This window comes from Pipistrellus hanaki (genome assembly GCF_964339955.1).
Source record: "Pipistrellus hanaki genome assembly, chromosome: 6".
Classification (NCBI taxonomy): domain Eukaryota; kingdom Metazoa; phylum Chordata; class Mammalia; order Chiroptera; family Vespertilionidae; genus Pipistrellus; species Pipistrellus hanaki.
Genome location: NC_140508.1, coordinates 29,411,627 through 29,428,169, shown reverse-complemented (window position 1 = coordinate 29,428,169; position 16,543 = coordinate 29,411,627). Strand labels below are relative to the sequence as shown.

The 16,543-nt window shown below is 40.7% G+C and overlaps 1 protein-coding gene across 3 annotated transcripts in view; it reads right to left on the bottom strand.

The window, feature by feature from the left end:
- Positions 1 to 16,543, bottom strand: part of FERMT1 (FERM domain containing kindlin 1) — a 35,188-nt gene that overhangs the window by 4,368 nt on the left and 14,277 nt on the right. For all 3 annotated transcript variants that reach the window (XM_084887866.1, XM_084887864.1, XM_084887865.1), the window contains 7 exons: positions 13,541 to 13,648; positions 12,997 to 13,128; positions 10,933 to 10,982; positions 4,725 to 4,849; positions 3,856 to 3,962; positions 1,879 to 2,100; positions 573 to 697 (listed from right to left, as the gene is read on the bottom strand). In XM_084887866.1, coding sequence (XP_084743992.1) covers positions 573 to 697; positions 1,879 to 2,100; positions 3,856 to 3,962; positions 4,725 to 4,849; positions 10,933 to 10,982; positions 12,997 to 13,128; positions 13,541 to 13,648 — 869 coding nt within the window. The remainder of the gene's footprint in view (positions 1 to 572; positions 698 to 1,878; positions 2,101 to 3,855; positions 3,963 to 4,724; positions 4,850 to 10,932; positions 10,983 to 12,996; positions 13,129 to 13,540; positions 13,649 to 16,543) is intronic.

Genomic DNA, 16,543 nt, shown 5'->3' with positions numbered 1-16,543 from the left:
GAAAACCCCTGACTTCATGGAGCTTATGTCTAGTGGGGGAAACTTGACCAGAAAGGAGGTCACAGGTTTCATAAAATCAATGGGTGATTTCTCTCTCTGGTTTTGCAAATATTGTTATTCTAAAAGGACCATATTTGCTTTCCTACCTTTTATAGGATTCACGGGTATTGGCATCTTGGGCAGAGATACAGAAGCTCTTTTTGAGCAGCCAAAAGTTTGGGGCTATTTGTGAAAGGACAGAATTCTAAAAATAAAAAGAGTTCTACACCCTAGATCAGTGGTCGGCAAACCACGGCTCTAGAGCCACCTGTGGCTCTTTGGCCCCTTGAGTGTGGCTCTTCCACAAAATACCACGACTTGGGCGAGTCTATTTTGAAGGAGTGGCGATAGAAGTTTAAGTTTAAAAAATTTGGCTCTCATAAGAAATTTCAATCCTTGTACTGTTGATATTTGGCTCTATTGACTAATGAGTTTGCCGACCACTGCCTTAGATTAAGTGAGAATGAACAGTTCCAAGAAAACCACTTAAAATGGAAAGAAAAGCGAGAGAAGCAAGTGAACATTGTAATCACCTGACAAGGTAATAGGTGAGGCCGAATTCGGGTAGAGACTGCCATGCCTGAATGAACCGCAGCTTGGCTTCAACCAGGGACATCTGGGCCACGTTCTGGTGGGCCTCCATAATTCGGGCTGCCAGCTAAACAGAGACAAGAGACATCAAACTCTCCTTAGCATGCACTAACTGCTCTATAACCATCCGATTAGTTCCAGATCGCTAAGAGAAAATAAAAGGGAGATCCACCTGCAGCTTTTCAAATATGAGTAATTCTCATTCATATTCTCTCCTCTGCGAGCGCTCGCTTGCTCTCTCTCTCTCTCTCTCTCTCTCTCTCTCTCTCTCACACACACACACACACACATACATACACACACACACACACACACACACACACACACACACTCAAATCCCCAGGGAGAAGCTGAAACTAGATCAACCAACACAAGAGCTTCTAAGGCTCATGGAGATGGAGAGTTCTGGATTCCTCTTTCTGGGGTAGTGGTGTGTCTGTGGACAATGGGTCTACTTGATTCAGTTTATCTGTTTGACTTTTTAACCCATGCGTATGGAAGCATAATTTAAAAATTTTATTTGTAGGTACTAAATAATTTTATTTCTTTATTTAAAATATTTTTATTGATTTCAGAGAGGAAGGGAGAGGGAGAGAGTCGGAAACATCAATGATGAGAGAGAATAATTGAGCAGCTGCCTCCTGTAGGTCCCATACTGGGGATCAAGCCCGCAACTTCGGGCATGTGCCCTTTACCAGAATCAAACCTGAGACCCTTCAGTTAGCAGGCCGACGCTCTATTCACCAAGCCAAACCAGCTAGGGCTAGGGGCCTTATTTTTAATTAGACTATATCAGGATATAATGATATATTCAATTAGCAGTACAGTTACTTCTAACATAATTAACAATAATTATTTTTCTTCTTTTTTAAAAAAAATATATTTTATTGATTTTTTACAGAGAGGAAGGGAGAGATATAGAGAGCTAGAAACGTCGATGAGAGAGAAACATCGACCAGCTGCCTCTTGCATACCCCCTTCTGGGGATGTGCCTGCAACCCAGGTACATGCCCTTGACCAGAATCAAACCTGGGACCTTTCAGTCCGCAGACCGATGCTCTACCACTGAGCCAAACCGGTTTCGGCTAACAATAATTTCTTAATATCATCTAATACCCAGTCTGTAGTCAAATTTGCCCATCAACTGATTTTTTCATGATGACGGCCTCAATTATTTTAATTCCTCATTTTATTTCAGAAAAAGACAGAATACACTGCAAACCATTACCCCAACAAGATCAGCAGTACCTGTTTAGATTTGTGTTTTTTTGCACACCGGGGTGACACAAAACATTCCGGGTTCATGTCCATGTTTTCAGGACTGGAGGCCAAGGAAGACGTTGAGTTCCGGTTTTTCATCCTCAGAAATGAAAGAATGTTGAGGACTTCTGGCTGGTAGGAGCTATCGGCCATGGTTTTGCCCTTCGATGCCAAGATACAGGCAGCCATCCACTGGGCATATTGATTCTCCTGCAGCAAACACAGGAGGGCAGAGAAGCAAGGTCAGGTCCTGGGGACTATCATACAAAATTGTCACCTTCCAAGCATGGAAAGATTACAGTGGCATATGTTCTGAGTGGCCATTATTCACCTAACTTAACACCCAACAAGGGCCTTTGATTCTTGTGTTGAGTATCTAGTTAAGGGGCTAGCGAACAGCAATGTCAGTCTTGCTAAATTCCATAAATTTAAAGATGAACCAAGGATGTGTGCTATGGAGTACAGACAGCTGAAACCCTCAAGTACCAGATAGCTTTCCTGGATATAGATTTCCATTTTCAGATCACATCTGATCTCTCTGACAGAACAAGAAAAAAAAAAAAATCATGAATTGATTTCATATATTATCGTTAATAAAGACTCTAGTCCACAGTAGGAATCAGGTCCATGGATGAGCTATGAACCAGAGAGGGGTGCCTCCTATCTGTCTGCATTTTCCTAACCTGGGGGAGTAAAGAGGAGTAGTCCCAGAAGCTGAGCGGATGCAGCTGAAGACTGAAATTCTTCACAGCAACAGTAGGTGTGGACCATTGACTTACTTGCCTCAATCTCCACTCCCTTTGCCATGTAATTTTATAGTCCCTCCCACAACAGCCAGAGTATAATTACCCCCACGTGATGTTGGGCCCAGCCATGAGGCTTGCTTTTGTTAGTGGGAATTTTTGAGCATGCTTCCAGAGAGGCCATGGACTATGCCCCAGATAGAGTTGTCAGTGCTGACACCAGGCCAGGCCTTGAGATAGGGTCTCATGGCCCCTTCCCAGCACGTAGGCCTTTGTTTATAGATCACTCTCAGCTTTCTGAAGAACAGGATGATCCTATAAGTAACATGATCGTCAATGGCATGATCCTGACGTAGCTTAGGAAAAACTGTTTTGTCTTGGTTTACTTGTTCTGCAAAAACAGGATGTGGTTAATGTGCTTAAAAGTGGTCCTGCATGCTGAAACAGGTTTGGCTCAGTGGATAGAGTGTTGGCCTGCAGACTCAAGGGTCCCAGGTTCAATTCCAGTCAAGGGCATGTACCTTGGTTGCGGGCACATCCCCAGTAGGGGTTGTGCAAGAGGCAGCTGATCAATGATTCTCTCTCATCAATGTTTCTAACTTTCTATCCCTCTCTTTTCCTCTCTGTAAAAAAATCAATAAAATATATATTTTTTTAAAAAAAGTGGTCCTGCACAGAATTGGGACTGCTCTCTTGTCTCCCTGTGTGGAGAAAGGCAGAGCAGTTGCTGGTTAGGCCGGCCGGCTAATAAAGGCTCCCTAAATTTTAATTTGGTCTGGGCTCCAGTGGTCTTTACTTGAGTTCGCTCCACAACACTTTGGCCAATTGAATAAGGGTGGAAAGGACCAATTGCAAGCCTACGTGTGGAGAGGCCTCATCTGCTTCCAGTTGCTTTCCAGCATTCCTGCCATCATTGTGAGAAGAGCCTCCCCAGGCAGCTCAGGACTCAGAATAAATTAAATGAGCTCAAACTGCAGTGAACAGCCAGGCTCAGCCAGATATTCCCTGCTGATGCCAGCCTGTTCCTCCACCCCCCGCCTACCTGCAGATGTTTCAGAAACAAGTGTTTATCAGTATATGTCATTGCGACTTTTGTGGTTGTTTGTTACAAAACAATAGCTAACTGGTACAAGAGTATTCTCATTTGAGAAAATACCTCAGATGGTGTGTCCTTAGGTTTAATAAAGGTGAAATGACTGAACGTTTGTATGGTTTTACTTACATGGTCACATCTCAGATATACTTCATTCATACCATCAGCAACAGGGATTAGTAACTTGATTCCAAATTTTCTTCCTGCTACATTCACATCTGGCACAACTTCACAGCCTGAATAACAAAGGCAGGGTCACAGTTGAGTTGTGGAGAATGTATTAGATAAATATCAGGTGTGCAACTAAAAGGAAGACTTTGAAATAAGCCTCTTAAATTTTGTTCTCTTATGAAAAATGGAGGAGCAAGCTGATAATATTATTTAAAGGCTAAGTAAATAAGACTTACAATTCACATGAATAGAGAAAAACATTTTCTTTTATTATTTAATAAATATCTCAGCAATTGAATTCGGTTTTAAGATTGATTTGGCTATCCCAACCTATAAGAACCATTATGAACGTGAACTAACCCATAGGAACAATTATGAATATGACCTTCAAAATAAATCAAAACCCAGGAAATTCTCTGATTGCCACAGCGATAAGGGAATTGAGTGTACGGGTTAATAAAACATTTCAACTAATAGAGTTACCAGGACACTTACAGTCACTTTTAGAACTTAGAATAGGCATTAAAGCAACACTGAATTAAACATAACTGTTCTAGAATTCAGAAAGCTTCTCAGGAGCCTACAATGTATTATACTTATGACACCAATGGCCACCACTGCATAGATTTGGGAAAGAAGAAACAGCAGACTATAAATGACCATGTTTACTAAACCACACTCCAGGCCCAGGTGCCGGGGGGCGGAGCTGCAGGCCGGGCTGTGGGAACACAGGGACGCACGGGCCGTCAGCCTCGCTTCCTGGAGAAGGGAGGCTTTCCTCTGCCTGCTGGGTCACCACAAGCCACAGCCAAGCAGAGCCCACTTACCTCTAAGATTTAACTTTTCTACCGGTTCTCCTTCTTCAAGTTCCTTGTGTTTAAAGTAGGTGATAGACGTGTCTTTAAAGACGAACCAATATTGTTTGAAAGCTTTTAATATTAGCTTCTTGGGCCTGCAAATGAAAGTACGGGAAACGTTCAAACAACATCCAGAAATGTAGGAAACATTGCAAATTTCAAGCACATTAGGACGCCTTTTCAAACAACATATGCTTCATTTCTAAAAATGACAAATGGGGTTTGCTCTGAGATGTAGAGGTTAATAATAGGTGCTAAATAATAATAATAATATAAATAGTAAATATAACAATAATTATTATTATTATAATGGTAATAATTATTATTTGTGAGAAACATCTACGAATCTGCGACATATAAAATTTCCATACACTTCTTAGATCTGAAGAAACTGCCATTGTGAACAGCATGACCTTCAAGTTGTCAGACATAAATATCAGATATGAAAACAGGTAACCTCTTCTGTGGTTTCCTCTTGAGCCTTAAGAGAAACCACCAGAGAATTCCCAGGGAGCCATGGAAAGCACTAAAATCTACAGCTAGCCTTTATAGACTCTATTTTGGGTGAAGAAAACATTGCCCATTGGGCTACACTTTAAAAAGTCTTGTGGCACACTGGTTGAGAATTGCTGCCTTAACATATTTACAATTGTGTATTTGTGATTTTTTAAAAATATATTTTATTGATGTTTTTACAGAGAGGAAGAGAGAGGGATATAGAGAGTTAGAAACATCAATGAGAGAGAATCATCGATCAGCTGCCTCTAGCACACCCCCTACTGGGGATGTGTCTGCAACCAAGGTACATGCCCTTGACTGGAATCGAACCTGGGATCTTTCAGTCCGCAGGCTGACACTCTATCCACTGATCCAAACTGGTTTTGGCTATTTGTGATATTTATATAGAGGTATGGGCAAAATCCGGTTTACAGTTGTAATACAAATAAATAATACAATAATAATAAAATAATATCAGAATAAACTGGTTTTTAAAAATATACATTTTTATTGATTTCAGAGAGGAAGGGAGAGGAAGAGAGAGATAGAAACATCAATGATGAGAGAGAATCATTGATCAGCTGCCTCTTGCATGCTCCCCATTGGGGATCGAGCCCACAACCCAGGCAAGTGCCTTGACTGGGAATCAAATCCTAAACCTTCGGTGTATAGGACAGTGCTCTAACCAACTGAGCCACCTAACCAGGGCATCATTGTTTTTTATTAAATATGTATTAAATATAAATAGTATTATATTTATTAAATATAATACTAGTAGGATTATATCTTGTCTGGTTTATACTTAGAGATTTTAAAAAAAGTATAATCTTGAAAAATTGGTTAGGCAGAAAATTCCAGATTGACTGTTCTTTTCTTTTCTTTTTTTTTTTTTTAAATATATTTTATTGATTTTTGTACAGAGAGGAAAGGAGAGAGATAGAGAGTTAGAAACATCGATGAGAGAGAGTCATCGATCAGCTGCCTCTTGCACATCCCCCACTGGGGATATGCCTGCACCCAAGGTACATGCCCTTGACTGGAATCGAACCCAGGACCCTTCAGTCCCCAAGCCGACGCTCTATCCATTGAGCCAAACCAGTCTCGGCTGACTGTTATTTTCTCTTGGCACTTTCAAGATATCTCCCAGCCATGAGAAGTGTGCTGCCCACCTGTTTTTCTTTGTAGAAAATCTGTCTTCGCCATCTGATTTAAAATACTTTCACACTGGTTTATTTTATTGGGGTCTGCGATTCTTGAATTTAAGGATTTTTATCTTCAATAATTATATAACATTTTTAAGCACTCTCTTTTAAGTGCTTGGTTCTCCCCATATTTTCTTCTGGAACTCCCAGCTGATTCTTTTCATTTTATTTACATCATGTTTCCCGTTTCTATTATACTTGACTGTAGTTCTCTCTTCAGCTGTGTTTTTAGACTTGATGGTTAATGCACCTATTCAATTTTAAATCTCTGTATGTTTTCTTCATTTCTAAAATTTCTATTTGGTTTCATTTCAATATTGCTGTTCTCCTTCATTATAATTTTTATCTTTTAATTTACTTAATGATTCTCAACATACTCATTTTATGGTTTCTTTATGATTGTTCCATTACTTGAAATTATTGAAACTGTTAATCCTGTTGTTGGCTGGGTCTGATGTTTTTCCTTTATGGTGGTTTATTGATTCAAATGGTTAGTAATTTTTAGTGGAAGTCTTTTTTTTTTTTTTTTTTTTTTTTTTTTTTAAGAGAGTGATTGTTTTCTGTAGAAGGCCCATGCATGCCAGATTGTGGATATTTCCCTACAAGGTTTTTAAAATTACATTTGTTAGGGCTTCATAGATTTCTGTGGTCCTGATCCAGTTTCTATTTAATTTTTTCAGGATTCTCTTATTTAAATTTAGATCTATATAAGTGTGTGGCACAGACCTTGGCTCTGATTTCTTGAGAGAGACTTTTCATAACCCACACAGCACCCTATGCTAGAATAAACTTCCTCACAGCTTCCTTTGGTTGATGGGTAGTTTTTTTACTCCCTGTTAAGTAGAGAAGGAAGCCCTTGCAGGTTTCTACCCTTAGGCAGGGCCTTCAGTCCTGGCTCCCTGCCTCACATGAAGCACACCCCACCTTAAAGCCTCATCTTTGATCCCTGCACGAGGCCACAAGAGAATCGATGTTCATGGACCAACTCCCTCTGTGTGACTGAGGCTCCATTGGTAGATCTAGGGTCCCTCTTTATTTCCTGGAGTTGGGGTTTCTTAGTTTCTCCTTAAGATCAATTTTTAAAAAATATATATTTTATTGATTTTTACACAAAGAGGAATTGAGAGGGATAGAGAATTAGAAACGTCGATGAGAGAGATACATCTACCAGCTGCCTCCTGCACATCTCCACTGGGGATGTGCCCGCAACCAAGGTACGTGCCCTGGACCGGAATCGAACCCGGGACCTTTCAGTCCGCAGGCCGACGCTCTATCCACTGAGCCAAACCGGTTTTGGCAAGATCAATTTTTCAACTTACAATTCTTTTGTTTTATCTTATCCAGCATTCATATGTATTTATGGTAACATTGGGATTTGCATTAGGTCAAATGCCAGACTGCTGGAATTTGAAATCCACTATTTATATAGTGAGCTCAACTGAATTTGTTTAGGGGAAAAAAAACAAAAAACTTCACTGTCAATAAACACACCAAAAAATCCAAGGGTTAGTTCAATGCTTTTCTACTGATAAGGAAAAGAGGCCCAGGGAAATGAAGGACCTATTCAAGGTCACACACCATTTAGGAACAGAACTCCATTCTCCTTTCTCCCTTCTCTTCTCCCCTTTTCTTTGCTTCCTCTCTCTTCCCTTCCTCCTTCACTTCTTTCTTCGTGAACTATATTATACATTAAATTCAGTGTCTTGAGACCTTTGATAAAGTGCCCACTGGCCAAACATGAGAATGATTTTGTGAGTCTGAACATATCAATCCATTAAAGTGATGTGGATGTGGGCTTTACTCCAGGATGTCTTCTCCTTCACCTAAAACATCTACCGGGAGGCCTTGCCAGCATGACTCAGTGGTTGAACATTGACCTATGAACCGGGAGGTCATGGTTCGATTTCTAGTCAGGGCATATGCCTGGGTTGCGGGCTCAATCCCCAAAGTGGGGCATGCAGGAGGCAGCCAATCAATGATCCTCTCTCATCATTGATGTTTCTATCTCTTCCTCTCCGAAATCAAGAAAAAATATATTTAAAAAAATAAAACATCTGTTGGGAGGAAATCATTATTGGTTTTTTAAAAAACTGGAATTGCTCTATACAGAAAACAGGGCAACCTACTTTCTTTGTAGAACAATTATTAATAACTAGAGGCCCAGTGCACAAATTTGTGCACCAGTGGGGTCTCTTGGCCTGGCCTGTGGGATTGGGCTGAAACCGGCTTTCCAACATCCCCCAAGGGGTCCTTGACTGTGAGAGGGTGAAGGTCAGACCAAGGGACCCACTGGTGCACAATCAGGACCAGGAAGGTATGCAGGAGTTTGGCTAGCTGGGGAGGGATCTCGGGGAGGGGGGAGGGGGAGAGGACTTCAGGGAGTATCTGGCCCATCTAACTCAGTCCCTGTCGGCTGGACCCCAGCAGCTAGCTAACCTACCAGTCAGAGCATCTGCCCCGCAGCGGTCAGTGCACAACATAGTGAAGGTTGAGCAGCCTTAGCATATTATTAACATACTAGTGGCCTAATGCACGAATTTGTGTATAGGTGGGGTCTGGCTGGCCCGACCTTAATCAGGGCCAATTGGGGCTGGGCCTGTTGGTATGAAGAGATGATGGGAGGTTGCCCCGATAGGGGCCTGATCAGGGCTGAGCTGGCTGGGGACAGAAGGTCTGTGGGTGATTGGCCGGCAAGCCTTGCCCCCAATTGGGGTTGGGGGGACAATTGGGGGTGGGACTGGCCATAGGGAGGGGTTGTGGGTGGTGGGCTTTATATATATATAAAGCTTTATATATATAAAGCTTTGATTGGTTGAATGAACAACTGGATGACTGGACACTTAGCATATTAGGCTTTTATTATATAGGATTTATGAAGATGTATTTGTGGATTCAAATTATTACTGTTTTTCTGTAGCTCTGTCTATCACAGTATGCATAGTTGCACCTATTAATGACCCTTTTGTTTGAGACCACATCCTAAGACCACATTTTAAAAAGAAAACAACCTGTAAAACAAGCATGTCAAACTTGAGGCCTGTGGGCTGCATGTGGCCCACAACGAATATTTTTGCAACCCAGCCAATATAAAGGCATGTAAGAAACATTTTAATAAAAATTTCATAACTTAATTTTTACAATATCCTGTTACACATAATTATTAATAACGAACTACAACGTTCACTAATGACTGGTTACTATAATTGTGTGGCATTTATTTCCCTTTCACTCCTTACATGCAGGCACACCATTTCTCTCAACTAATCTAGCACCAAGTATTTTAGCAGCCGATTGCCACATCATTAGTCTTGGACTAACTTGTTTGGTGTGTGCAACAGGAAATATTTTGCTTATAGAGAACAAGAAAAATCAGTTTATTTGCATTATGCTTATTAATTTGTGCAGTTATTCAGAGTCTGGTAAGTTAATGTTCAAGAAAAAAATTAATTTTTTATTAAAATGATCTATTATTTTACGTTAACAATTACTCATTTATTTCATCCCATTGTATTCAGCATGTCTCTATTGAAATAAACCTACGTTTCTATAAAAATCAAAGCTTTTGTTTTTTTTTGTAGCCCACATAAACTTAAACCTTGTTTATGTGGCCCATGTTAGCCTTTGAGTTTGACATGCTTGCTGTAGAAACCCAGGGACAAACCTTTGGGTTCCTTTTTCTCATTTATACCTGATTGATTCATTTTCATTCTTTCTAAGTCTTTCTTTGCATTCTGTATTACCAAAAGCAACTGGTTTCCTTTCAAGCCAATGACCCAGTGAAGTGTTGGTTTGTTAAAAGTCAACAAACCATAAAGTGACACAGTAACTGATAGAACTTCAAAGGGACCTTTTCCCTTTCATCCTAACGCACCTTGGCACCATCACAAATATGTCAGTCCTTTTTCTCCCCATGAAATAAAAACTTCTCTGCCTTTTTAACAGTTTCTGATTGACATGAGGTGACTGGGTATAAATAATATCCCTCTATAATAAGTAATATCCCTCTATAAGCCCGAGATCCAAGTTCTAGTGACAACTGCTTTTCAAACTGTGAAAGAACAGGGAAATGGTGTCAGAGTTGAGCCTCCCAGATGGACGGTCACAGAAACTCCAGTCTGACATACATGTTCGTTCTGCCTGATCCTGGCCATGTTTACAACACCATGTACTAAGAGCCAGGCCCCATGCTCAGTGTTTCATATGTGTTATTTAATCTTCTCAACAAACTCAGGAGGAGGTATATCCTCATTTTATAGATCAGGAAACTGAGGCTCAGAGACAAAAGGACAGCCCCCAAGGTCACCCAGGGAGCATGTGCTGTGGAGCCAGTATCGGCCCATTGTCTGTCTGATGCCAAAGCTCACGCTCTTATCTTTCAACCATGAATCTGCTTAGAGGATCTTCAATTTAAACTCCTGGACTCTTTACCTATAAGGCTTTGTTATGAGTAATCCCTTGTCCCTTTAAGGATGACTTACCTAAATAATTTGAGATTATCTGCAAGTTTAGGGATATCAGTGATGTCCTCCTAAGAAAACACAGATAATACTTCATAAGCAGTGATTAGACACGTGGTGCTGATACTTTATACCTGCACTGCCCAACACTATAGCCACTCACCACATGTAGCCATTTAAACTTGAATTAATTATATACAATGATATAAAACAGCGATTCTCAACTTGTGGGTCTCGACCCCTTTGGGGGTCGAATGACTCACACGGGTTGCCTAAGACCATTGGAAAACACAGATATTTACATTAGGATTCATTAACAGCAGCATAATTACAGTTATGAAGTAGCAACGAAAATAATTTTATGGTTGGGGGTCACCACAACATGAGGAACTGTATTAAGGGGTTGCAGCATTAGGAAGGTTGAGAACCACTGATATAAAATGACAACTCAGTTCCTCAGTCACACTAGCCACACATCCAGTAGTTGCCTTAGGGTGGGGAATGGGGTGGGGCAGGGTTGGGAGTGGGATGGAGCACATGCAGGGCTTCTGTGGTGGCTGGCCAAGTTCTGGTTATTGGTTTGGTGGTGACTTAGGAGATAATTTAATACTCCTTTGATAGGCTGTACATTTTTGTTTTTCATTTTTCTGTACTAGTATATGTCACATATCACACAAATGAGAAAAAGAGATTAAAAATTTGACCAAGCATGCTCTGTGCCTACCATTCCAGTGAAACACTTGAATTAGAAACAACTATTTTTACGTACAAACAAAAGTATTTTACAACTTGGGCATCAGAGTGAGTAGCCCTAGGTACACCTGTTTACTGATTAAACGCTGGAAAGGTACCTGGCTCAAAGTTCATTCTACAGCGGTAGGTTGGTGCTTTTCAAACTGAAAAGCCTATTGTTTGACATCAGAAAGCCTTGACAGAAAATATCTTGAGGGCGGGAGGAGGGAAACTTTCATCTATTCTAGGAAGGAACACTTTCCTTTTGTATGTACTTAGTACTGGAAGTAGACAAAAAAGAACTCCAATTTCATGGGGCGGCTGTCTCCTATACATGAGTGGAGGCTCTGACTCTCTACAGTGCCTTGGCTTTGAGTTCATTTCAGGTATTTAGTTTTACATGAACCAGTTCCCCATTTTAAGGAATTTAATCATCAGCGAACACATACTAAATACATAAGAACACAGTGACTCATTTTTATCAATTACTTTAAAAAAATCTAATTACAATGGATCCACCTCTCTGAATCAATGTGATTAAGCCACTCCCATGATTAAAGAAGTTAAACAAAAGTGTGGCACCCAACCAATGCATCCAGCTGCAGGGGCATTCCAAAGATAAAGCTGACATTGGGTCACATTTCATGGGTTAGGAGCAAAAGCTGTTTTACTAAAGTCCAAGGAGTTCAGGAAATTTTTATCGTGTTCCAGAAAAAGGCCCTCACTTCGGTCAGCCTTGTCCAGTGGAAAGGTAATTAGGGGTGGGGACCATCTGGCCCATGAAATCACTTGGTCTGGTGCTGCCAAGCCATTAGGGGTAAATGTTTGACCAAATGTAGCGGGCTAATTTTTAAGTTAATAATTTTGTATGGCCTGTGAATAATGTTGTAAATATCCAAATGGCCCTTGGCCAAAAAAAAAAAAAAGTTCCCTGCCCTTAAGGTAAATAGATAACAAGGTTTTGTTACCTGTAAGGCATTTTCTGTATTTCCACAGGTACCCCATACAATAGACTGAGGGTTCTTTCTAGACTTAAGGAACCAATTCCATGTTCCATGTAGTGAAATGGAGTCCTCTGCAGTCGTTCTCCTCTCCCAGGCCAACTCATCCCAAAGAAGACATGTGATGTGATAGTACTGTCATTAGTGTAATGAGAACATTTACAGAGCTGACAGAGCTGACCTGGGAAAGCTGGTCAGTTCTAGCTAGGTTTAAGCTGGTCAGATGACCAGCATGTTTTCTTTCCTCAAATTTAGACAAAATATTCTCTTATTTCTGATAAAAAACAAAATGTCACCTACATTGGTCAGTCAGAACAAAGCTACAATTCGGAGTTATCAGAAAAGTTCATACCAAAGCATTGTCGGCTTTTCCACCTTCTAGGGTCACTTCCAAATTAGAAAGTGCTGCTTCCACTTCATCGACCTCAGACTCACTTGTGAAGTCCTGTATTTCAGCGGACGACGACAATTTGCTGATGTGATACTGCAAAGAAACAGGTTTTAGAAATGGTAGAAGCACAATAAATCCGTTGGCCAGTTCTTTTTTGGGAGACAATTCTCCTGTAATACCAAACATCTCCACAGAGATCTCCCTCCTGTGCAGAGAAAATGACATTTTAATCTGAATAATTCTGAGATCCAAAGCTGGTCATGTTCAGACTCAGCTCTTCTCCATCACTGGCTGAGTTTGTATTGGGGAAGAGGGAAGAATTGCAAGACTGATACTTTATATAAGTTATACACGTGTGTGTGTACAAGGAGTATTTAAAATTTTAATCACTACCCTCATTTTTAGTGCTTTCTTCCAAGAAAAGGCCAGTATGAATACAATGAAACTTGAGCAAAACAAACTTGCTTTGTCTCCTTCCACAGAGAAGGTTCTGAAGTTCCCATACCTGCAGTGCTGCAAAGATCAACATTTCTTCCTCTGTGCAGTCAATTTCTTCTAAGACAATGGCCCACCTGGCTTGTTCATAGAGCTGGTTTATTCGGACAGCATCGTACTAGAGGAAGAAAAAGTTATGTGTGTGTGGGTGGTGGTGATGTAGGGGGCGCATTCATATTCCACAATAGAAGATTCTGGAATGACAGGCCATTCCTTGTTAGGCAGATGCACTAAACTTTAGTTCATGCAACTAAAGGGACACACTGCCCCAGCTCGTTTTACTTCTGAATTTAGAATTTTCTCAAAATATTTCCCAGAGTTTCTTCAAGGGACCCAACTACTAACCCATCTTAAGATTCCATTACTTCACCTCCCTTTTATCACATTCCTATTGGTATGAAAAGCAGATAGTAAAATTAGTTTCTGTGATAACCAATAAAAGGAGAAGGGATTCCCCACGCGATCTGCAAACTCAGTGCAATCTAATCAAAATCTGATAGGGATTTTTATTCATTTTATTGATTTTAAGAGAGAGAAAGTCAGAGGGAGAGAGAGAAATATCAATGTCAGAGCGTAACATTGATTGGCTGCTTCCTGCATATCCCTCACTGGAAATTAAGCCCAAAACCCTGGGCATGTGCCCTCACTAGAAATTGAACCATGCACAGGACAGGACGATGCCCAACCAACTTAGCCATACCAGCCAGGGCTGTTAGGGATAACTTTATACTAGCTAATTTTTAAGTTAAGCTGGAAAAAACCCCAATTCTATATAATAAAGAGCTAACATTCTATATAATAATTAGACTGGATGGTGGAATGACCTTCCTGACTGACCAGTGGGTGGGGCCGCAGGACCACAGGGGCCACAAGGCAGCCTGGGCTGTGAGGGCCAAGCCCCTTGCACGAGTTTCGTGCATCGGGCCTCTAGTGTTCAAATATCATGAAGAACATTTTGAAAAGAACAAAAAACAAAATAATATTGGGAAGACACCTATCCTCCCAGACATTAAAACATATTATAAAGCTGCAGCAACTAAAATGGTGTCGTATTCATATAGTGTTAGACAAAATGTCAATAACACAGTATCTAGAAACAGACCTATATATGTATATAAGTTCAATATAAAATAAAATGGCATTTTATAGCAGCAGGAGAATAAATAATTCAACACTATAGTGTTAACAATGCTGTGCCATTTGGAAAATAAAAATCCAAATTAAAAAAACCAATCTCTCATCATCCAAAAAATATTAATTACAGACAGACAATGAGATACCACTTCACACTCACTAGGCTCCAAGACAAAAGACAGATCATAACAAATGTTACTGAAGGTGTGGAGAAATTGGAATCCTTATTCATGCTGGTGGGACTATAAAATGGAGCAGCTTCTATGGGAAATAGTTTGGTAGTTCCTCAAAATGTTAAACATAGAGTATGATCCAGCAATTCCATTAGTAAGTATATAGTGAAAAAAGAAAAGAAAAAGATGTACCATAGCTTTTTGCTCGAATAAATCTTGCCACTGTCACTTAAAAAAAAAAAAAAGAAAGAAAGAAAAGAAAAAGATGGACTCAGACAGATACTTATACACCAGTGCTCATCATAGCATTATTCACAATAACCAACCCCAATGCCCAGAAATGGATGAATAAGTAAACACAATATTGTATATACACACAATGGGATATAATTCAGCCTTCAGAAGGAATGAAATTCTCATGCACATTACAACTATAAGACTTTGAAATAAGCCAGACACAAAAGGACAAATAGTGTGTGATTCCACTTTTATGAAGTACCTACAATAGGCAAATTCATAGAGGTAGGAAGTAGCAGAGAGGTTACAGGGCTGGAGGAAGGGTTAAATGGGGAGTTATTGTTTAATGGGTGCAGAGTTTTTGTATAGGATAAAAAATGTTCTGGAAATGGACAATGGTGGTAGCTTCATAACATTATAAATGTACTTAATGCCACTGAATTGTGGACCTAAAAATGGTTAAAATGGCCCTAGCTGGTGTGGTTCAGTGGATAGAGCATCAGCCTGCAGACTGAAGGGTCCCAAGTTCGATTCTAGTCAAGGGCACATGACTGGGTTGTGGGCTGATCCCCAGTAGGGGATGTGCATGAGGCAGCCGATCAATGATTCGCTCTCATCATGATGGTTCTCTCTCTCCCTCCCTCTCCCTTCCTCTCTAAAAATCAAGTAAAGATAAGCTATTGACTGGGAGAAAATCTTTAAAAATTAATTAAAAAAATGGTTAAAATGGCAATTGTTATGTATGTTTTACCACAATGAAAAGAAGCAAAAACAAACAAAAAAATCCCCCAAACCCCAACCTGTGTACACGAATGTTCTTAGCAGCATTATTCATAATAGTCCCAAAGTAGATCCATTCCAAATGTCCATCAACTGATGAATAGGTAAATAAAATGTGGCACATACATTTAATTGGATATTATCCTATATAATAAAGAGGTAATATGCAAATTGACTCTCACACCCTCACACAAGATGGCCACCCCCATGTGGTCAAAGATGGCCACCACAAGATGGTTGGCAGGGGAGGGCAATTGGGGGAGGGGGGGAGACCAGGCCTGCAAGGAAGGGCAGTTGGGGCAACCAGGCCTGCAGGGGAGGGCAGTTGGGGGTTACTGGGCCGGCAGGGGAGGGCAGTTGGGGGCGATCAGGTCAGCAGGGGAGCAGTTAGGTGTCAATCAGGCTAGCAGGCAAGTGAGTGGTTGGGAGCCAGCAGTTCTGGATTGTAAGAGGGATGTCTGCTGCCGGTTTAGACACGATCACAGGGATCGGTCCTAAACTGGCAGTCAGACATCCCCCTAGGGGTCCCAGATTGGAGAGGGTGCAGGCTGGGCTGAGGGATCCCTCCCCACTCCCCAGGGCATGAATTTCATGCACCAGGCCTCTAGTTTGACAATAAAAAGAAACGAATACCGGTACATGGCACAATATAAATTGACCTTTAAAATATTATGCTAAAGAAAGAAACT